We start from the raw sequence: 20,516 nt of genomic DNA, 5'->3' as shown, positions 1-20,516 counted from the left end.
TAGTGGAGATTATAAGATAACTACTGAGATTATAATTAATAATATATTTAGAACTCTACAACTAAATGCGTGCATCGTATATGTTTACAGATGATGTGGTAACGTTTCAACCTTATTTAAGTTTCCATGTAGAAATCGTTCATATTTATATTCTAGATCTAATATTTAACTCATAACAGAATGAGGGGTGTATATTTTCTAAGATTATCTCCCCTTTCGAATTTCCAAAAAATGAGGGAGGGGGTGATTTATCAAGAAATACATACCTAAAAATATGAAAGGCTTTTCAACCTTTTCGTTACCTGTACTTGTAATACTCATCGTTCGTATAGTTTATGCTTTAATTATAATTGTTTGCATTACGTTTTCAAATTTTACCAGATTCTGATTATTGCTTCAACAAAGTAAATTGTTATGCTTGCTCAGTGCTCAGTGCTCCGTTAGCAACAAAATTGGCAAAACAAATAAAATGACTCGCTCAATTTGTTAGGTTCTTATCAAATTTTGTCTTAATTTTTAATTCAAATATTGGTTTAAAACACAAAACGTCCTTGTTTTCTGGGCTGGGGTTTAGTTTTTTTTTTTTCTCCGGAGACATGATTTCTCCAATTAAATTTACATTTTTAATCACTATAGTAGACATGTATTTCTCTGACTGAAAAAAACTACACGTAAAACGTTAAATTTAATGTTTTTTCTTTTATCAAAACAAATTGTTGTTAATTGTCTTCTCTCACTTTATTCTAAATTCTTAAAAATGTAAAGACGGTTTTTACCAAAGACAAAGAAACCTACAAACTTTACCATTTTAAACCATTTTAAAGGAAATGGAATTGTAATTTTAAGTGACCCTCCATTTATAGAGTGGCATTTCAGATTTTCAATATTTATTTATCCTTCTCCTTTAGTACATATTTATTTATCCCACTTCTCCTTTAGTACATATATTTATTTATCCTTCTTCTCCTTTAGTACATATTTAATTATCCTTCATCTTCTAATTAATTTTCAATCTCTTATAGCTTTAACTTTATCACTACTTCTTACTTACTCTCTATCCCTGCCAAATTGACTGAATCTGCCTCACATTTTGATTATTATGTTCTACATTCTTAAAAGCATGTTCATAACACTAACCAGGCCTGCAGAATATTAAGATATTACTTGTGCATATTTTTGTCTTAACAATAAACTAAAACTTAATCTCTCTCAATCTAAGCTGTGCATTGTGCAACTCGCAAAATTGTGTCAAAATTTTAAATAAAGCATTTTATCTGATGAACAAAGATAGATCTGAAACATGGAATAGAAAACCTGATTTATATAATGTCTTGATGTCGGCCTAGTTCACTTCAGGCCTCGTAATAGCTCATTTTATTTAATGAATTTAATTATATTAAAATTTTAATTATGTTACTCGCTTGTAAATTTTATTTTATTTTAGATTCTAATCGTTTTATAGAAATAATATAAAACCCTCTGTGATGATTTCTATGGATTTTAATAAATTTCTATGAATTTAATAAAAAGTTGTTCCTCGTCATTTCAGATCAGAAATGGACGTCGCAGCTTTCTCTGGCGACTCTTATGACGCTAAGGATTGGATAAACAAGGCTCTACGCAACTCTGATTCTACGCAATCTAAGGTGCTATTTTTACAGTGCTTTAATTGGCGGATTTCCTTAAGAAAAATTAGAAATTAATTGGGGCAACTTTTTTTCTGACCTAGGGAATCATGCGAGTAACCACAAAAAATTGGGCCTGGTCTGTACAGTCGTTAAACGTTCTCTAAACACCAAATATATGTACAGTTTACTAAATATGTACAGTTTACTAAACACCAAGTATATTTACAGTTTACTAAACACCAAGTATATGTACAGTTTACTAAACACCAAGTATATGTACAGTTTACTAAACACCAAGTATATGTACAGTTTACTAAACACCAAGTATATGTACAGTTTACTAAACACCAAGTATATGTACAGTTTACTAAACACCAAGTATATGTACAGTTTATCGAACGTAACTACGTACTGTCCCCTTAAAGGACAAACTTTCATTATTCTGTATCAAGTTTGTCCAATTATATACAGGAGTGTATATTTTCCTGAAAAATCATTTTGTATTCCCCTAGAATATATTTATGTTTTTTAGGGTTTAATTAGCGGAATTGGGGAAAATAAATAAATTTTTGGGTAATAATATGAAAAATTATGAAAAAAAAACTTTTCATTTTCATGTCCATTTTTTTCCTTTTTTTAAGATCTTCATAAATCTTCCCCCCCCCCTGGGGTAAATTTTTTAAAATATAAACCCCTGATTATTTCAGGAAGCTGCTGCTAGTAGTTTGGTGATGAAACTACAGCTGATGATTTCTAAATTAAATATTGCTTTGGAAGATCAATGTCAGACCGTGGTTCAGTCTATTCCTAGGTGAAGTAAATAATTATGAAATTTTTTCAACAAATCTAGATATTTTTTTTCAATTGTCAAATTTCTAGGTCTTTCTTATGTAGATTTTGATCATTAAACTGATTCATAATAATCTTAAATGCTAAATATAAACCAATATGGAAGAATGAATATATTTTAGTGACAAGTTGATAACTATGAAAAAAGAGCGTCTGTCCCTTAAGATTTTTCAATATTCTAAACAAATCGCTGAATTTTTGGTAATGTTGGAAAGTAAAATGTTAACAAATTTTAATTTAAACATTTCTTTATGAAGGTTTCAACTCTTTCTTTTCTTCATGTTCTTCATTAGATTTTGAGTCGTTTTAACTTGTTGTTTAAAGAGTTTTAGTTTTTGTAATTATTATTATTAATAGCAGACAACCCATCATTTAATGAAATAGGGGAATAGAAAGCTTATGTATTGAATACTTTTACTTGTCGAATAATTATGAGTAATCACGATAAATTAAAAATTATCTGTAGAGTTGTACGGGAAGCTGAACAGCTGCAGCAAGAAGCTTCTCTTTTAAGGTTAGGATTTATGAACAGAATGTGGAGAAAAAATATTATTTTTTAATTCATTCCGCGTTTTTCACGATTTATGGCGTTTCTATCTTAAATTTTTGACCCATTAGACGCGATCAGATAAAATCAATATAGATTAAGTATTTAAAATACATTCTTTAGCAATCTTTAGATTAATTGAATAAGGCATGTTCTTATTGTTTAAGAATCCGCTGGTAAGAGGCGCTTTGTTAAGAACGACTGGATTTTTCTTCGATTTGATTAGATTTTTCTTTTTGGATTGGATTGGATTGGATTTGACATGAAAACAACTTGTAGTGATAAGCTGGCGGCTGTGAAGGCTGACGTGGAGAGGGTGGAGAAGGAGACAGAGCAGAACATGCATACCTTAGTTGAGATGGATAGGTAGCTGGTAGATATTATTAATGACATTGTGTAGCAAAATGTTATCGTTTGCCCCGTTCTACTGGTGCCTTTGTCGCAATCTGATTTGATTTGCATATATTTTCTTCCAAGGTCAAAATTTGGCATAGTATAAGAAAGGCAAATGTTTTCAGAATAGTTGATTCCAATGATAAGCTTTTCTTACGCTGTGCCAAATTTTGACCCAGAGAGAAAACATATGCAAAAAAAATTAACCCAAAAACAAAAGTATTAAAACTATAGTTTTTTTTTCTTTGTTTTTAGATTAAAATTATTGCATAGTTACCCGAATACAATTCTGAAGTGTGGGTAGATTTATTAAAAGTTGTTAACAACGAACCATAACGATTAACAACACTGCCCCGTAACAACGAACCATAACGATTAACAACACTACCCCGTTGGCTGTCTTGGTCTCCTAAACTGAGATGGCTTATAGATTAAGTGCTATTACTAATACATAATCTATAGAATTCAGAAGGACACCAAGGAATGTTGGTAGGGGCGGTTACTTGTGTGCATTGGCGTTGACATACTATTTATCTATTGTTCAATTCATATGAGTGAGCAATCTCCTTTTGTGTTTTTGATTATTAGTTCTAGCTTTATTTGAACTATATTTTTCCAGAGTAAAGGAGAGATTATCTGAGACAAGCAGAGCACTGCAAGAAGCAGATAATTGGACTATGCTGGATAATCAGGTAGAAGTGTCATGTCGCGTCGTGAATTTGACTTTATTTATCATTATTCTTTTTAGCATGTCAGTAAGTTAAAACTTCAGTCATCTCTTCTATTCATTAAGGTTGAAGATGCGTTTGAGAAGAATGAGGTTGATGTTGTTGCTGAGAAGCTGACCGGGATGCAAGCTAGCCTCAGGCTACTCCAGCATGCTGCAGACTACCAGGTAGAGTATGTACTAGACTACTCCAGCATGTTACAGACTACCAGATAGAACATGTACAAGAATGCACCAGCATGCTGCAGTCTACCGGGTAGAATATGTACTATACTACTCCGGCATTCTACAGACTACCAGATAGAATATGTACAAGACTACACCAGCATGCTGCCGACTACCAGGTAGAATATGTAATAGACTACTCCAGCATGCTGCAGACTACCAGGTAGAATATGTACTAGACTACACAGAATGCTGCAGACTACCAGGTAGAATATGTACAAGACTACACCTTGAATTTATTTAAGGATCGTTTTGATCATCTTGAATCTAGTTAAGGATCGTTTTGATCATCTTGAATCTAGTTTAGGATCGTGTTGATCATCTTGAATCTATTTCAGGATCGTGTTGATCATCTTGAATCTATTTCAGGATCGTGTTGATCATCTTGAATCTCTGAGAAATAGACTTGAAGCTACTCTCAGTCCTCAGCTGGTGGCAGCTTTCAGTAATATGAACAGGTTTAGAAACTAGGATTTTTGAAAAGAACGAAAGTTGATTTTGTTTCCACAATGAGAAGATGAAACTTAATTATAAAATTAATATTTAAAAACTGTAACTCTAAATAAGTTGTGATAAGTCGAGAATACAATTACATAAATAATGTCAGTTTTGAAATAAACAAAACATGTAGAAACGTGAATTTTGTTATTTAGGCCGGCGGCTAGCCGGCTGGTCACCATATTCCGAAGTATGGAGCGGGATCATCAGCTCACAAAATACTACAGGTAGAGTACACTCAAGGGCACAGGGGTAAAATAAATTATATTTGTGCGAATATAAACGATTTTTTTGTAAAAAGGGGAGGGTTGGGGAGGGAGGCTTTAATGTTTTTTCTTATATCTTTTGAATAATTCAAGGGATATTCTTCCAAATAGATACTGAAATTGAGGCGTGACGGGTTTGCTTTTAAGTAATTTATTTTTATTTTTGTTATTTATGTTTTAGTAAATGCACTCGAGCTGGTATTGTGCAGAAGTGGACTGAGATTGTGACCACCTCCGAGGAGGGTGTGTTGGAGTGGTTGGAGAACCTGTACAAGGAGCTTTTAAACCTGGTGGAGGAGAACAAGAGTTGGTGTGCCGAGGTGTTCCCTCTAGAGAACCCGGATACAGTCATGTGTACAGTTCTTACAGGTAAGTTCATCTGACAGCCCTCCCCCCTCTCCCATTTAAAAAATGTGATTAAACTGCATCGGATATCCTTATTTATCAATTCCGATTGCTAAATCTTGATATCCACTGCGGGGTTCCGAACCAATAATACGCTTGTTGGCTTCTGATTGATTGTTCTGTTTCTCTAATCGACACTGAAGACATTTCCTGGATACTAATATAAGATTAAATTAATCTGCAGATTAATTAGAAGAGATCAAGCATTGATCCACAATTCTAAAGTTTTCCGCTCTGTTTCTTAGCGATTTATGATTGCAAACAATTCACCAAGTTTGTTTAAGAGAAACCTGATTTTAATTCATTTAATTGAATTTACATTGATTCTAATTCTTAATAATCTGTGATTTAAACATGGTAAAAATGGACCTGAGTAAAAAAGTTAAAAAATTATCGGAAATTTTTTAAAAAATGTTTAAAAAGGAATGTAAATTTTGAAAGGCTCTGCATTTTTTAATGTTTTTAAACATTCAATTTCAGATGTTCTTGGGAGCCTAGATCCAAGTTTAGAGTTCTGTATTGAAGCTGGGATAAAACTACAGAACAATGTTCTTACTTTCCTAATAGATCTTAGAGATAGGACAGATAGGTACAGGGTTATATATTCTTCGGGTGTTTTTATTTAGATTCCATGACCTTCAGGGAATATATATGGTTTATTTTTGTGAGTGGGAAAAAAAATAAAAACAAAGTCTGGATCTTGCAATTTTTCCTCCCTCTATAATTAAATTCCTACTTATCACCCTCACCCTCTAACCTCAAAACTAAAGTTGGAATGTTTTCTTCAGGTTTGTTGCTGACCTGCGACCCATGTTACAAGGTTGCACTGAGGTCAATTTAAGAGATCTTGCTAAAGTCGTCTTTGCTCCTTACAAACCTTATGTAGAAAGGTAAATATTCAAGTTAAAGAATAATTAAGGTTTTCATCATCATTCCTGAATTAAATATGATAATTTTCATGTTTATTATTATTTTAATTAAGATTATTTTCATATTTTTAAGAAACAACTCTGGAATTATTGTCTTCGATATTTTATGATAATGTTATCATATTTAGTTAAATATATGTGAGATATTGTTTTATGTAATTATTATTTGGAACGATGTAACAAGAAAGCCGGAATGACCATCGTCTTCGTTCTCGCTTTTGATCAAAATTGAAAGAAGTAAAGATGACGGCAACCATTCCACAACTTTCTGGGTGCCACTGTATTGGACAGTAATGATATTGATATGACAATATCTATGTCACAAGCTATTTTCATTATTCATGTGTTAATTATCAGAATGTGTACCTAGTCAGTTGAATATTATGAACCAGTTTTGTTGAATTATGAAATGTTAAGGTATGGTGAGCTTGAAAGTCAGCTGATGTTGGCTGAGATGGCAGGGTGGACTTCAGGAAATGATGCTTTCAATTTTTTTATAATAATATATTTCTACTTTGTCAAAAACCTTTTAAAGGGAGTGACCGGCAATGTTAGTTGAGCTGATATTGCAGTTGTATTGAGAAATTTTTTAAGGATTCATTTGAAAGCTATTAGACGTTTTTATGGTGCATATTTGTTCAGCAAAATCGCATATGTAATCGTTAGAATCCTCATAGATTGTCCGTTTTTGAGGGATGATTTTTAAAAATCGGTTTTATTTAGATTATGCAATGACGACCACGTAAAATGTAAGAAAAAATTCTACCGTAAACTAATTAGTTGTTAAGAAACAGGTTGAGAAAATAAGTAATCTTATTCATTTGGTTTCTGTAATGTCTCATTGTTCAAAACCATTTTCTGTAGATTTCCTGGAATTTTCAATGAAAAGACGACATTGGAAGAATTTAAAGAAATTGCAAACAGATTCATAAAAATAAGAAAATCAACATAATGATGAAAAAGAAAAAAATTAATTCTAACATTGATTTATGGACAAATTTCTAATGAGAAATATGTTCCTAAACATCTAATTAGTTTACTGTAGAAATTTTGTTACATTTTTCTTCGTCGTTTTTTGAAGAATTTTTCTAAAACCGATTCTTAATTTATAGTAGTTATAGGATTTATCTTCAAACACAAAATACAAAATACTAATGTATAATGGATACGTTTCGGCGGCTAGGAGCGTCGACCCCTATTTCATTGAATGATGGGTTGTCCTTTAATAATAATAATAATATTAATGGTTCAGCTTAAAATAAAACACGAAAGAAAATTGAAAATATAATGTTTAATATTTTTTTCTGATTGGTATTTGTTGAAACAGACTATTCATATTGAAATCTCAACTAAATATACATTCATTGTGGATTTACAAGTAAATACTTAGTCAGCACTCAAATAATCAAATCAATCAGGAATGCATTAATTGAACTTATAAATACATATTGATTCAGCAAAAGTAGCAATGTATTCTTGTTGACTGTAGTAGACTTTGACATCCACCATTAGCAAAGGGTGTGAACCCATACTTGTTGACTATAGTAGACTTTGACATCTACCATTATCAAAGGGTGTGAACCTGAATATATTCTCCAAAATGGACAATCAATGAGGATTTTATATATAGAATTTGCGCTCTTGCTGAACAAATATGCACCGTAAAAGCGTCTGATCGGTCTCAAATGAATCCTGAAAAATTTCTTAATATATTGCTTCAATCATAGTTCAACTACCATACATTGCCGGTCACTCCCTTTAAGGGGATTTTTGCACTGAATTTGGAATATTAATAAAATTTTGTTAAAAAATATGTTTAAAAGGTGAAACAAAAACTTTCCGGTTCGAGTCTGATTTTTCATATTTTCCAACAAATCTTCGAAAATCATATTGTAATTTTGAACTTTTTTGTCTGTTTTCGTTATTTTATTGTGGATCTTGTTTTTTTTCTCTTTTCTTAAATTTTAATATTTACAGCGAATTTTTTAGTTGATATTTCTTTTTTGTCAATTAAACTAATGCAGAACTGAATTTTAAAGTATTGTGTTTACAGGAAGTAAAGATACAATTGAAGAGATTCACAGCCTGACTAGTTCTGTAAGCAAGCTGGTCAGTTTAGGTAGAGAGGCGGGGTCACGCTGCTCCTCCCTTACTAAGGTTAGCTTTGCATAATGCAGCTTGAACTAGAATTTAGAATTGTTAAGTTGATCACCCTCTAGCTTTATCCCCTTTTTTTACAAGCAACACTCTAGTTATCAAATGACCACAGACTTTCATTTTTCATATTTTCATATAATAAAACATTTAAAAAACAACATCTGATTCTTCTATCAGATTAAGAATTAGAAAGGTTTTTTTTTGTTGTTAAGATAGAGAAAATCACTTAATTTACGACTTTATCTCTGCTGCATAAATTAGGTTACTTTTGTTGGGAACTGCAATTGACTATTTTAATTTCCCTCTGCAATGTACATAGATAAACAGGGATAATTACAGCATTTTCGTTTAAACAAACGTTTAAGGGTTACTTATGTGAATCTTTAAAAGGGAGTGACCGGCAATGTATGGTAGTTGAACTTAGAATGTAGAATTGTAGAGAAATTTTTAGGATTCATTTAAGACATGTAAAACGTTTTAATGATTTATAATTTCTGAGTTCGAGCACAAAGCCGATTTTCACAATCATCCATTTGGGTGGTTACGTTTTGAGAATCGGTTTTTTTTATTATTAAACATCGTTGACGAAAAATGTATCAAAAATTCTACAGTTGTGGTATCTGGGAACCACAAATACGTGCATTGAACTTGTATCTAAAATCTACACTTAATAAGATTTATACAAGTACTTAAACCTGTTTATATCTATCATGTGTGTAACCTGTTGACATTGCAGATCGGGTTAGTCCTATTCCGCGGGCCTAACTCCTCATGCGCTGTCATATATATTTGTAACCTGGCATTACAATACTTCAGCTATCTCCATATATCGAGATAGCCTTATATGTTTAAATGCACGTACATAAATAACACCCTAGTAATAAAATCATTCACATGTATAAGTATATTTATTGATACATTTAATCTTACATTTATAAATGCATACTTATATATCATGTACATAATAATAGCTAAACATAAACCTTAGATCCCTTGGTAATATTAAGGTTTCCTAGGTTGTTCTATTATAAGATCATTAGAGATGATATTATTGCGTACAGATAAGATCAGTATGTTGATCAAACCTTCTACAATATATTGATCTTCTCTTTTCCAGGTCTGCTGGGTTACACGCTCCTTCATCTTCTGGAGCAGGTCCCATACCTGTCTATACAAGCGAGAGATAATGTCACTCCTGCTTGCACCTGGATAGAGACTGAACTCTCTATCCCAGGCCGCCTCTGTGTCCCACAGTTTATCATCGGGGACCACTAGTGGCTGACCAGAGTTACTGCTTCCCTGCATGGTGGAGTTGAATGTTTGTATCTTCTCCACAATCTCGCCTAGGAAGTTGTACATGTCTACCATCTCATCTCGTCCTCCTACAGCTCCGCCTGCCACAACTTCTACATCTGCTTCTTCATCTGCTGAAGCAGGGACAGTGATGATGGGGGCGTTCCCGCTCACGAAGGGGGTGACGTCTGCTGGATCAACTTCATCTCCATCTAGTTCCAGCTCTCCAACAACGGCAGGGTTCCTTATTATGTTGGGAACCCGGTTCATCTTCTTCAATGTAGATCTCGTCCACAAGGATACTCTCTGTAAGCTTTCTGTGCGCTATATGTAGCACAGGTCCCTGGACGGCTATGTGCAGTGTGACTTGTGTCTACGCTGCAGCGGTCCGGGATGTACTGACTCATCTGGCTTCCTGTTGGATTCAAGGGACTGTTCACTCATATATCAAACAATCCGGAATACAACACAGTTAATTAGATGTTTATGAACATAATTCTCAATAGAAAATTGACAATAAATCTAAGTTAGAATCAATTATTTCTTTTTCATCATTATTTTGAATTTCTTAGTCTCATTTGTTCGCAGATTTCTACAAATTCTTCAAATGTCATCTATAATATTACTTATTTTCGACGATAAAAGTTAATTTTTATTTTCTTAACCAGTTCCTAAACAACATATTAGTTTACTGTAGAATTTTTGAAACATTTTTTGTTGTCGTTAGTTATTAATTTAAAAAATATCGATTCTCAAAACGTTTCCACCCAAATGGATGATTTTGTAAGTTGACTTTGCGCTAAAACTCATTAGTTATACATTATTAAAACGTTTTATTTTAAGTCCCAAATGAATCCTAAAAAAATTCTCCACAATACTACATTCAAGCGTAATTGTTGGCATTGTATCCGACTATCATAGAATTGAAATTATTTTGATTTCAAGAATTTTGGACAATGTTTACATTTCTAATTATATTTCAGGGAACTGGATTTCCAGGTCTTTCTCTTGCAATCCGATCCGTCCTGGATAAACATATGGATAGGTCAGCTACTCTAAATACAAATGTTGTCAAAAAACATTGGTTAAAGTTGGTTAAAGTGTTATTGATTTTTATTTATTATCCTCTGTATAAACTGTACACTAAGAAACCTTATCAGCGTTATTATTGATTTTTATGGGTTCATCCACGCAATTATTATAATATCATATCTGTTCGGTTCCATTGTAGTAAACCTATCTTGCAAGAATTCTCTTTAAATCTAATTTCTCATGTACTCATAGAACCTCACAAATATGAGTTAATACTAATCTTATGAGGAAAAGAATGAAATAATGTAAATTCTTAAACTCGATGAAATAATCTTGATGCATTATTTAAAGAATACATCAAGATTATTTCATAATTTACATTATTATTGTATAAAACAAGAAATATAATTGATTGATTGATTGTATAAGGTATCGTAAGCTGATGAAGAGGTTAGAAAGAAGAAGAACTGTTGTTGACGATGATTGGTCAGTTTTACAGCATTGTCTAGCCGCTATACAGACAACAGGGAACCATCACACAAACTTTAGCTGGATAACTTTTGTACAGATTTGTTTGGGTTCAATTTGATGATTTGATTAATAGGGAATAAAATTCTTTTTCAAACTGATAAACTGGTACTATCGGAATGATTTTGATTTTGATTTTGATTTGATTTTGATTTTGATTTTGATTCTGATTTTGATTTTGATTTTGATTTTGATTTTGATTTTGACTTTGACTTTGATTTTGATTTTGATTTTGATTTTGATTTTGATTTTGATTTCATTCAAATTTTATTTAATTTTGATTTGATCCGCCTATATGTAATTTGATTTGTCTGAATTAGAGTTGATTTGTGTTGGTTTGAAAAGGAGATCTAATGTTGGAGATGGAGGAGCTGGATATGAACCTGTCCTTGATGTTTCTTGAGTCCACCAGGTAGGAGTTAAATCAGTTTTTGATTAATGAAGGTCCACGATTAAATTTGTGGTAGGCCACTTAATGTTTTTATGATAAACTATTATACAATTAAAGAGATTTAACAATGAATATGTTTTGGAAAGTCCGCATGAACTAGTCTCCTTAATTTTGTCCATAAATAAACTGTTCGGTCGACCCACATTTCATTGAATGTTGGGTTGTTTGTTTTTAACAATAATATTAGTTGGGTTCCGTTAGGTATAGTATTGGTTTAATTTAGGGGCTACCTAGGACCTGATGGAGGTGAGGATCCATTCTTCCAGCATCATGTTCTTCTCCTTAACCCAGCAGGGATTCAGGCTCTAACAACACTTTACACGAAGGTAATTATCCTATAGTGTCCGAATGAAACCTATTGTTGTGTTCCGCCTATCAGAAATGACCAATGATAGTTGGACCTATCGAAAGCTCTGATTTAGATTACAATTATGACATTGCTTAATGCAGGAGGGTGGGTCAATGGTTGAAGATCCCACTTTTGGGAAACATGGGGGGTCAAGATTATATTTTGCCCCCCCCCCCCCACATTTTCTAGAGACCAACTTAAAAGTTTACTGTAGATTTAATGTTATAAACAACACTAAGTTATTAAATATAATTCTTTCCGATCTTAAAAATTAAGTTTATCATGATAAATGCAACGATAAATATTTTTGGTAACATTACAGCAAAATAGGGGTGTGAAATTTTGTGACATTTTTCAGAAAATTTACAAAAGCAAAATTGTATTTTACTCGGAATTCTTATTGGCATGTTTTAAAAATGAATGTTTAAAAATCGGAAATGGCTCCCTGAAATGGCTCCCTGAAATGGCTTCCTGAAATGGGCTGTAACAATAAAAAATGTTAAAAAACCACTAATACAAATGAAAATTTAAAGTTTAATTAACAAAATTCTGATAGAGAAAATTTAACAAAAAGAATTTAACCATAGCTTACCCAATTTTTAATATTTTTGAACTCTGTAAATTTGTTGAACGCCGGTTTTCACGCAGAATTTATTGATATCCATTTTAAAATGCTTTTAAAAATTTGATTTTCACTGATACTAGTGATTTTTTACATTTTTATCTTTAAATCTGAGGGAGGCATTTTTTGTAAGACGTGCATTTTAAAATTATGTCTTCAAATTCCAAGAAGAATACAATCTGCTTCTGTAAATACAAATTGAATACAAATTGCTTCTGTAAAATGATTTCAGAAAAATTTCCCAAAATTGCACAGTGCACAATGCACACCTCTAAATGATAGTATTTGGTAAAAAACTTTTTTTTTGTAAAATGAGATATCCTTGAGCTAATTTACTTGCTATCCTTTTGTATATCAATATTTTTCATCCCTGAGATACCTGAACGAAAAATTTGAAAGTATAATTCTAAACTTCTAAGGTGGCAATATTTTTACATATTTAAGAGTAATTTGCTATTTTGAGTTCTTAAAATACTAACTCTCACAGCTAATTCCTTAAAAGAAATTGTGGGGGGCTCGGTGCTCCCCCCCCCCCCTCCCATCACAGTTTTATTGAGAGTTGGACCCTCCCTTTTCAAAGAGCTGGATCCGACCCTGTGTGTAGTTCACTTGGTTTATTGACTGGATGTATTGTTGTAGTTCATGATTGGTTTGATTTAATAATGCTTTCTGTGGATTTCATAAAATGTCGATTTGTAGGTTAATTTATAGATCTCGTTGATATGTCTAGAACGTCCTTTTTATAAACTTTAATTTATTTAATAACAGAGCCGAGCATATTATATTGACCAAACGATATTTAACATAACGCCTGAATTTGTTCAGGTTTCTGGAAGAACCGGTTCTTCAACCCCTATCTTAAACCAGGCAATGGAACTCCTCTCATCAGTCTCGGCTGAGTTACAGAAGACGACATTTAACGTCATGTTTCATCCAATCTCCTCTCAACTAGAGAAACTTCCCGGTAATAGTTAATACTTAGAAACACTTTTAAGTTACTACATTAAGAGACTTCACGTATGAGGAGTGAAGAGTTATATATATAAGTGGAGGTTTGGAGGTGGATATTCTGATGTTTTTGTAGAAGATCTGGGAGACTCGACTTCGGAGGACAGTAAAGTTTGGAGGCGGATATATCAAATTTAAGGTCTTGAAGGCTGGTTGGCGGATGTCGAAGAACAGTATAGTTTGGAGGCAGATATATCAATATACATATGTATATTCAGGTCTATAAGACTGGATAGCAGAGGGCATTATAGCTTGCAGGCGGATACATCAATTTATAATGTTAAGGTCTTGATAGCTGGACGGCGGAGGGTGGAGGACAGTATAGTTTGGAGGCGGATCTACCTGAGTTTAGTTTCTCACCCCAGGAGTATATAACACAGACTGGAGAATATTTGATGACCCTGCCTCAACATCTAGAGCCATATATGACGGGTTAGTTTAAAATTGACAGTGAATGGAAGGGAGCTCAAGTCTGAACTCTAAAGATTAAAGGATTGGTAGATACCTATAGCTCAGTCCTTCTCTTGACCTACCTCCCAAATCCGGTTAAAACATTTTTTTATGAGACGCAAATATCGACCTGACCATGCATAAACATCAGAGTTAAATCCAATCTCTATGCTCTGGGCTCGGAAATGAAGTAAGGGGAAATGAATTTAAAAGTCTTGATTTCTAATTCTTGTAAGATATTCCATTAGTCAAAACTGAAAAATTTGACCAAAGAAAGGCTGGTATTTGGTTAGATTTATCCGATTTCTTATTGGACAAAACGACAGAAAATTGGACCAATGAGAGACTGGTATTTGGTTAGATTTATCCGATTTCTTATTGGACAAAACGACAGAAAATTGGACCAATGAGAGCCTGGTAACTGGTTAGATTTATCCGATTTCTTATTTGACAAAACGACAGAAAATTGGACCAATGAGAGCCTGGTAACTGGTTAGATTTATCCGATTTCTTATTGGACAAAACGACAGAAAATTGGACCAATGAGAGCCTGGTAACTGGTTACCGATTTCTTATTGGACAAAACGACAGAAAATTGGACCAAAGGGAGACTGGTATCTGGTTAGATTTATCCGATTTCTTACAATACAAAACGACAGAAAATTGAACCAAAGATAAATAATAACCTTCCGGCGAGTTTAACTCCTTGCGTCCAATTAAGATTTTAAGATCGATCAATTTAAAAAATTTTATTTAGGAGACACTGTCACTCTGGCCAGGGCCTTCCGTTGCGGGGAGTTTCCTGGTTCTACTGATACAGGCAAATAAATAGATTAATTAGGATATCAGGTCTGAAGTTCTGGAGTGAATAAACAGAGTTTCCTATATTGTTTTTAGTTAATATGTATTTTTTATTTTATACAATAATACGCAAAAATAATGCAGTCGTTCAAGATTAAATATCCCATTTGGAATTAAAATGCCTGTACTAGAGCAAATGTTAAATCTTTTTTATGATTTTAGGGGCTGTAAAACTCTTAACTCGCTGTAATTACTTTTATATTTGAAGTTTTCGTCCAACAAATTCAAATTTTAAGCTGTGCAAGATCTATTATGATATGAGCCACACTGTATGACTCTCAGGAATATTTAAAGCTGTGCAAGATCTATTATGATGTGGGTCACCCTGTATGAATCTCAGAAATATTTAAAGCTGTGCAAGATCTATTATGATATGGGCCACACTGTATGACTCTCAGAAATATTTAAAGCTGTGCGAGATCTATTATGATATGGGCCACACTGTACGACTCTCAGAAATATTTAAAGCTGTGCAAGATCTATTATGATGTTGGCCACACTGTATGACTCTCAGAAATATTTTAGAAATTATGAATTCCTGTGAAGTAAACATTAAAATAAAAACATTGTCACTCAGTTGAAGAAAGCACAAGTTCATGCGTTGAACTACCTTCAGCCTAATATTAATATTGTTTTCTTAAGAAAAAGAATAATTCAATTTATATGCTGAAGTGACAACGTATGTTTAATTTTTCATTCAAATAATAATTAATTCGACGTTTTGGAGTTATGATATGATTTGATTTTTTGTATTACCAATATTTTGTTTATTTATCGTATAGATTTTGAAAGAATTTATTTCTGATCATACTAGAAAAACGCTACCAGATAAAACGCTAGGAGAGAAAAGCTACATTTTATTAGTGTAGCGTTTTTCTATGTACATAATATTTTTACGATCAAAAACAAACAAAAGATATACTAATGAAGTAATAAAGAATACGAAAATCGTTCCACAGTTATATGTTGACCACTATATATCTTTGTATTCAGGGGATAGAGATTCCCCAGTTGATTTTATCCTTGGATGTATTGCAGCCTCCACTTGTAGAACATACCTGGATCAGTTACCCAGGTAAACCCGGAGTTAGATCCTTAGCATTTTAAATAGCGTTTAAATGGACTGTAAGCGTAAATTCAAGTGACCCTCCATGCAAAGAGGTCAATGCCGATTCAAGTTTAGTGTTGGAAATCGTACACGCTACTTTATAATGGAGGGTCACTTGAAATTACTCGTACAGTCCCTTTAATATGTTTATGTTTATGTTTATGTTTATGTTTATGTTTATGTTTATGTTTATGTTTATGTTTATGTTTATGTTTAAGTTTATGTTTATGTTTATGTTTAAGTTTATGTTTATGTTTATGTTTATGTTTATGTTTATGTTTATGTTTATGTTTATGTTTATGTTTATGTTTATGTTTATGTTTATGTTTATGTTTATGTGGTGTTGATCCTCAGTACTCCTATTGGAGTATAATGAGAATTTCTTGATTTCACTGTAAATGATTTTAGTTCAGCTATAGTTCTGGTCATCATTGTTCATATCATTCACATTTTCACGTGTTCATCGTACTATTTTCTTAAATTCAGGCAAAATCGAGCAGAACCCAAAACAAACTTAAGACAATTGTTCCTTAACAAACGGAATAGTTTAATATAATTGAATTTTTTTTAAATGCAAATTTTAATTTGAAAATTTAAGTTTGTATCCAGTAAACTTTTTTTTGGCTCAACTAAATTTTATATTGTCATAGTTTATTATTAACAGGTGAGCTGATTTTACTGTTTATTTTTCTTGTATTTTTGTTTAATAAATATATCAAAACTAGGATCTCGAAAGTCAATATCACAGTTATAATATTTAATAAGTATCTTTTGTTTAATTTTGTTACTAGTCATTTTATTTGTTTTAAAACTGCCAATCATCTTTCAAACTAATTTATCGATCGTATATTTCGGAGTTTTTTTCTAACAAAGATTGTCAGATATCTAAGGTCTAAACTTTTGGTTTAAATTGCTAAATGGAATACCTCTTAATGTTTACTACGGAAACTGTTTCATTTTCGGTCCCCTCATTGGTCAACTCTCATAATAATAACCAATGAACGACGCATAGACACGGTCTTTAGAAGATGTAATCCCGATGGAAGAAATAAATGACTTATTGCGGGATTCAGGAACGGACTCAGCTGCATGTATCTAAACTAACAAACATTTAGGTTGCCAGTCCTTAGTGCAAACTCAACTAGACAGCTGGGAGTTGATATCGGTAAATATGAAATGTCCTTTACAAATTCGTTAATTCTCTCTGTTTTGCACAGCAGGCAGCACAGCGATGAGTTGATCCATCTTTATCCTCCTGCATTATGTTAATCTCGGTATGACGCCTGTGTCAAATTCTCTACAAAATTCTAGATAGAATTTAAACGATTGATTCAATCAATTGCTTATTCAATCTCCCCTTAGTTTTCCAAAAATTCAATGGATCTGTTGCTTTTCAAAACAATTTTTTTGGCAACGTAATTGTTTTACTTACTTAATTTGCTAATGGTATGACTTAGATACCTGCTTGACCGACTTACTGTATGTACCACTAATTGAATCACTCTCCGCCATCAATGACATGACATGACATGACATGACATGACATGACATGACATGACATGACATGACATGACATGACATGACATGACATGACATGACATGACATGACATGACATGACATGACATGACATGACATGACATGACATGACATGACATGACATGACATGACATGACATGACATGTCATGTTCGAATTAAGGGTGCCTGGGAGATATATTAGATGATCTTGGACACCCTCTCTCAAGCGACCTCTCTAGTGCGTCAGCTCTCCTTAGGATTCCATTGACGGGGTTCAGGTGATTTCACACTTTTTTTTATAGATTTGTTTTTTTGTTCAGATTTTTACTGTCAAATCAATGTATGCTGTTATAGAGATAACTTTCGGAAATTAAGTGAATTTAATTTGTCCTCCTTAAAGGGACTGATGCTGGATTTACAACAGTGCACTTTTGACCTTTAACTGAACTAGGTTACCGAACATATACTTTCCAGGCCTTGCTGAAAATGAATATTTTCTTTTGAAATTTTGACAATCGTGTTTGGCATAAAATATTAAGTAATTTCAAGGGACAAAAGTAACTGATCAGCTGTATCAAGTTCACACTGTGTGAAGCGTACACCCGGGTTTTACTGTAATTCAAAGGCTTTTCGATGGATTTACACACACCGATCTCTATACTCGATGTGCATACATAGGTTTAAAGAATACCATTCGGGCATTGCACTATTTGCATGGATGGTTACTTGAAATTACGCTTGCAGTTGATCCCTTTAAGATTTTAACTTTTACAATATTTTCACTTGTAGGGAAGAAAGCAACGGTTACCCCGCCAAGATTGTTCAAGTTATAAAATCTATTCGAGGAATTGAATAGTCATCCAAAACATCAAGATCATTCATCTGACGATCACTCTAGGATGTATTAAAGGTTTTGAAGGGAATGATGGTTAATTAAATCATCAAGATCATGAATCATTATTGTAATGATCACCCAAAATTAACTTTTTCGGTTTTGAAAATATCAAATAGTTATTTTAACAATTAAGATCTTTTATCTCAAGGGATCATTGATCAACATGTTTTTTTTATATCGTCGTATTATGTAGATTTATTTTTCACATTTTTGTTTAATTATTTTATTTGTACACATGAAATTATATTCGTGATAAAACTGTGATATTTAAAGTGATTTTTTTACGTAATTTGAAATAGTCCTTCAAGTTATGAATGCCATTAACGATTAACATAGATAATCTTTAAACCTTTTATCTAATAATGATCTATTATAATCAGAATTATCTCTATATGTATATTTTGCTCCTTCATTATATTTTTTAATTTGGTCTGCCTTTTTGTTCTTTCAAAATATAAGAGGCTAGCTTTGGAAACCTTCCTACACTTTCTTTCAAAAAGTCAACCCATTTAACTTAAAATGATTAAACCAAGCTAAGACCGAGGGTTTTATTGAGTTCCTCACCCAAATTTTGAGGCAAATTTCGGTTGTCCCTGCAAAGTATACCATGGCGGGATATCGAAGAGGAATTGAATAAATCCGTAAATCTCCATAATATATCTATCCTTGATCCAGGGGTTAACAACATAAAAGGTTTGACTTTGAACAGTTATTTATCGTTAGGTTAATTACGCATTTTTAACTAAAGGATCATTTAAAAATACGTGGACAAATCTTGGACCGTTTTTATTTATTTTTAGATTAAATTAAAATGTATTATTTATGCCTTTATACGTTAGAAAATTTCAGAGAGATAAAATGGCGCAATTAACTCGTATTGGAGAACTAATTGGTTCCTTCGTGTCACGTGACTATAAACGGAAACGTCTTCACTCGCACTCTGATGAAGATGTGGAATCTCCTGTTAAGAAAACTAAGAATGTAAGTCGGTGTCATGTTAAATTCAGGCTTTTCAGTAGTTTCGCAACAATGTTACTTTCTTGTATATTAAATTTCTATATATTTACAAGTTATTTTCAAGCTAATGGTTGATTTAGAAGTATAGCGTTTACTCATGATAATTTTGAAAGAAAAACGATATTTTCAGATCTGATATTTTTGATCGATCTTTTTGTCCAATGAAGATTTTTTTAAGAATTTAAACAACTTACTATTGACAGTAGTCTTATTAATGGTTTACTAAATTAATATTTACAGAATCAAACGGTACACAGCCTCAGTATAATTTAAATCCAAAGCACACCTTAATCCTATTTTTATTTTTTAATAATCATATTTATACAATATATATCTTTGCACTAAAATTGCTTTAAAATTAATTTTGTTTTTGGTAATTTATTTTATTTGTTCAACATATATTACCTTATAGCTTAAATGGACTATCGTCTTGATTGTAAGTGACCCTTCATTTAAAGAAAAGGGGTGCATGTCCAATTCACAATAGTACCCTCGGAACCTTTATTTGATCTATTATGTGCAGTCTAACGTCGTGTTTCCGGTTTAAAAAGTGTTTCTTACAACTTATCCATTGTGAATGTGCAAAATCACTTTTGCAGAATGCAAAGATAACAGTTCTTATAAACGAACACAAGGATATCTAATTAAACTTGATCAGAAAAAGCTTCCAAGGGTACTGTTGTTAATCGGATATGCCACTATACCACAGCAGTGTCATTTATAATTACGTTTTTAGTCACTTTAATGAACTCTTAAATTAT

General features: G+C 32.5%; 2 protein-coding genes across 5 annotated transcripts in view; both read left to right on the top strand.

Annotated features, from left to right (window-relative positions):
- Positions 1–71: 71 nt before the first annotated feature.
- Positions 72–19,588, top strand: LOC111712447 (conserved oligomeric Golgi complex subunit 7). Of its 4 annotated transcripts, none has more exons than XM_023487050.1 (25): positions 72–404; positions 1,267–1,646; positions 2,336–2,439; positions 2,944–2,991; positions 3,304–3,390; positions 4,037–4,109; positions 4,211–4,312; positions 4,739–4,827; positions 5,023–5,094; positions 5,315–5,502; positions 6,019–6,127; positions 6,327–6,428; positions 6,885–6,940; positions 8,521–8,624; positions 10,901–10,962; positions 11,379–11,476; positions 11,823–11,889; positions 12,152–12,254; positions 13,725–13,863; positions 14,193–14,339; positions 15,115–15,177; positions 16,212–16,293; positions 17,442–17,491; positions 18,025–18,121; positions 18,633–19,588. In XM_023487050.1, the coding sequence occupies exons 2-25, from the start codon at positions 1,557–1,559 to the stop codon at positions 18,697–18,699; spliced, it is 2,199 nt and encodes a 732-aa protein (XP_023342818.1). In that variant the 5' UTR covers positions 72–404; positions 1,267–1,556; the 3' UTR covers positions 18,700–19,588. The 4 variants fall into 4 exon arrangements, with proteins under 4 accessions (XP_023342818.1, XP_023342817.1, XP_023342816.1 ...); XM_023487049.1 differs by having other exon boundaries at positions 1,220–1,646; XM_023487048.1 differs by having other exon boundaries at positions 1,141–1,646.
- Positions 19,203–20,516, top strand: part of LOC111712449 (nuclear-interacting partner of ALK) — a 7,697-nt gene continuing 6,383 nt past the window's right edge. Inside the window, exon 1 of the mRNA XM_023487053.1 lies at positions 19,203–19,719. Coding sequence (XP_023342821.1) covers positions 19,561–19,719 — 159 coding nt within the window. The 5' untranslated portion in view covers positions 19,203–19,560. The remainder of the gene's footprint in view (positions 19,720–20,516) is intronic.

This window comes from Eurytemora carolleeae, unplaced genomic scaffold, assembly GCF_000591075.1.
Source record: "Eurytemora carolleeae unplaced genomic scaffold, Eaff_2.0 scaffold1274, whole genome shotgun sequence".
Lineage (NCBI taxonomy): Eukaryota > Metazoa > Arthropoda > Copepoda > Calanoida > Temoridae > Eurytemora > Eurytemora carolleeae.
Note: the sequence above shows the minus strand (reverse complement) of the source record. Positions and strands in the feature narration are given on the sequence as shown.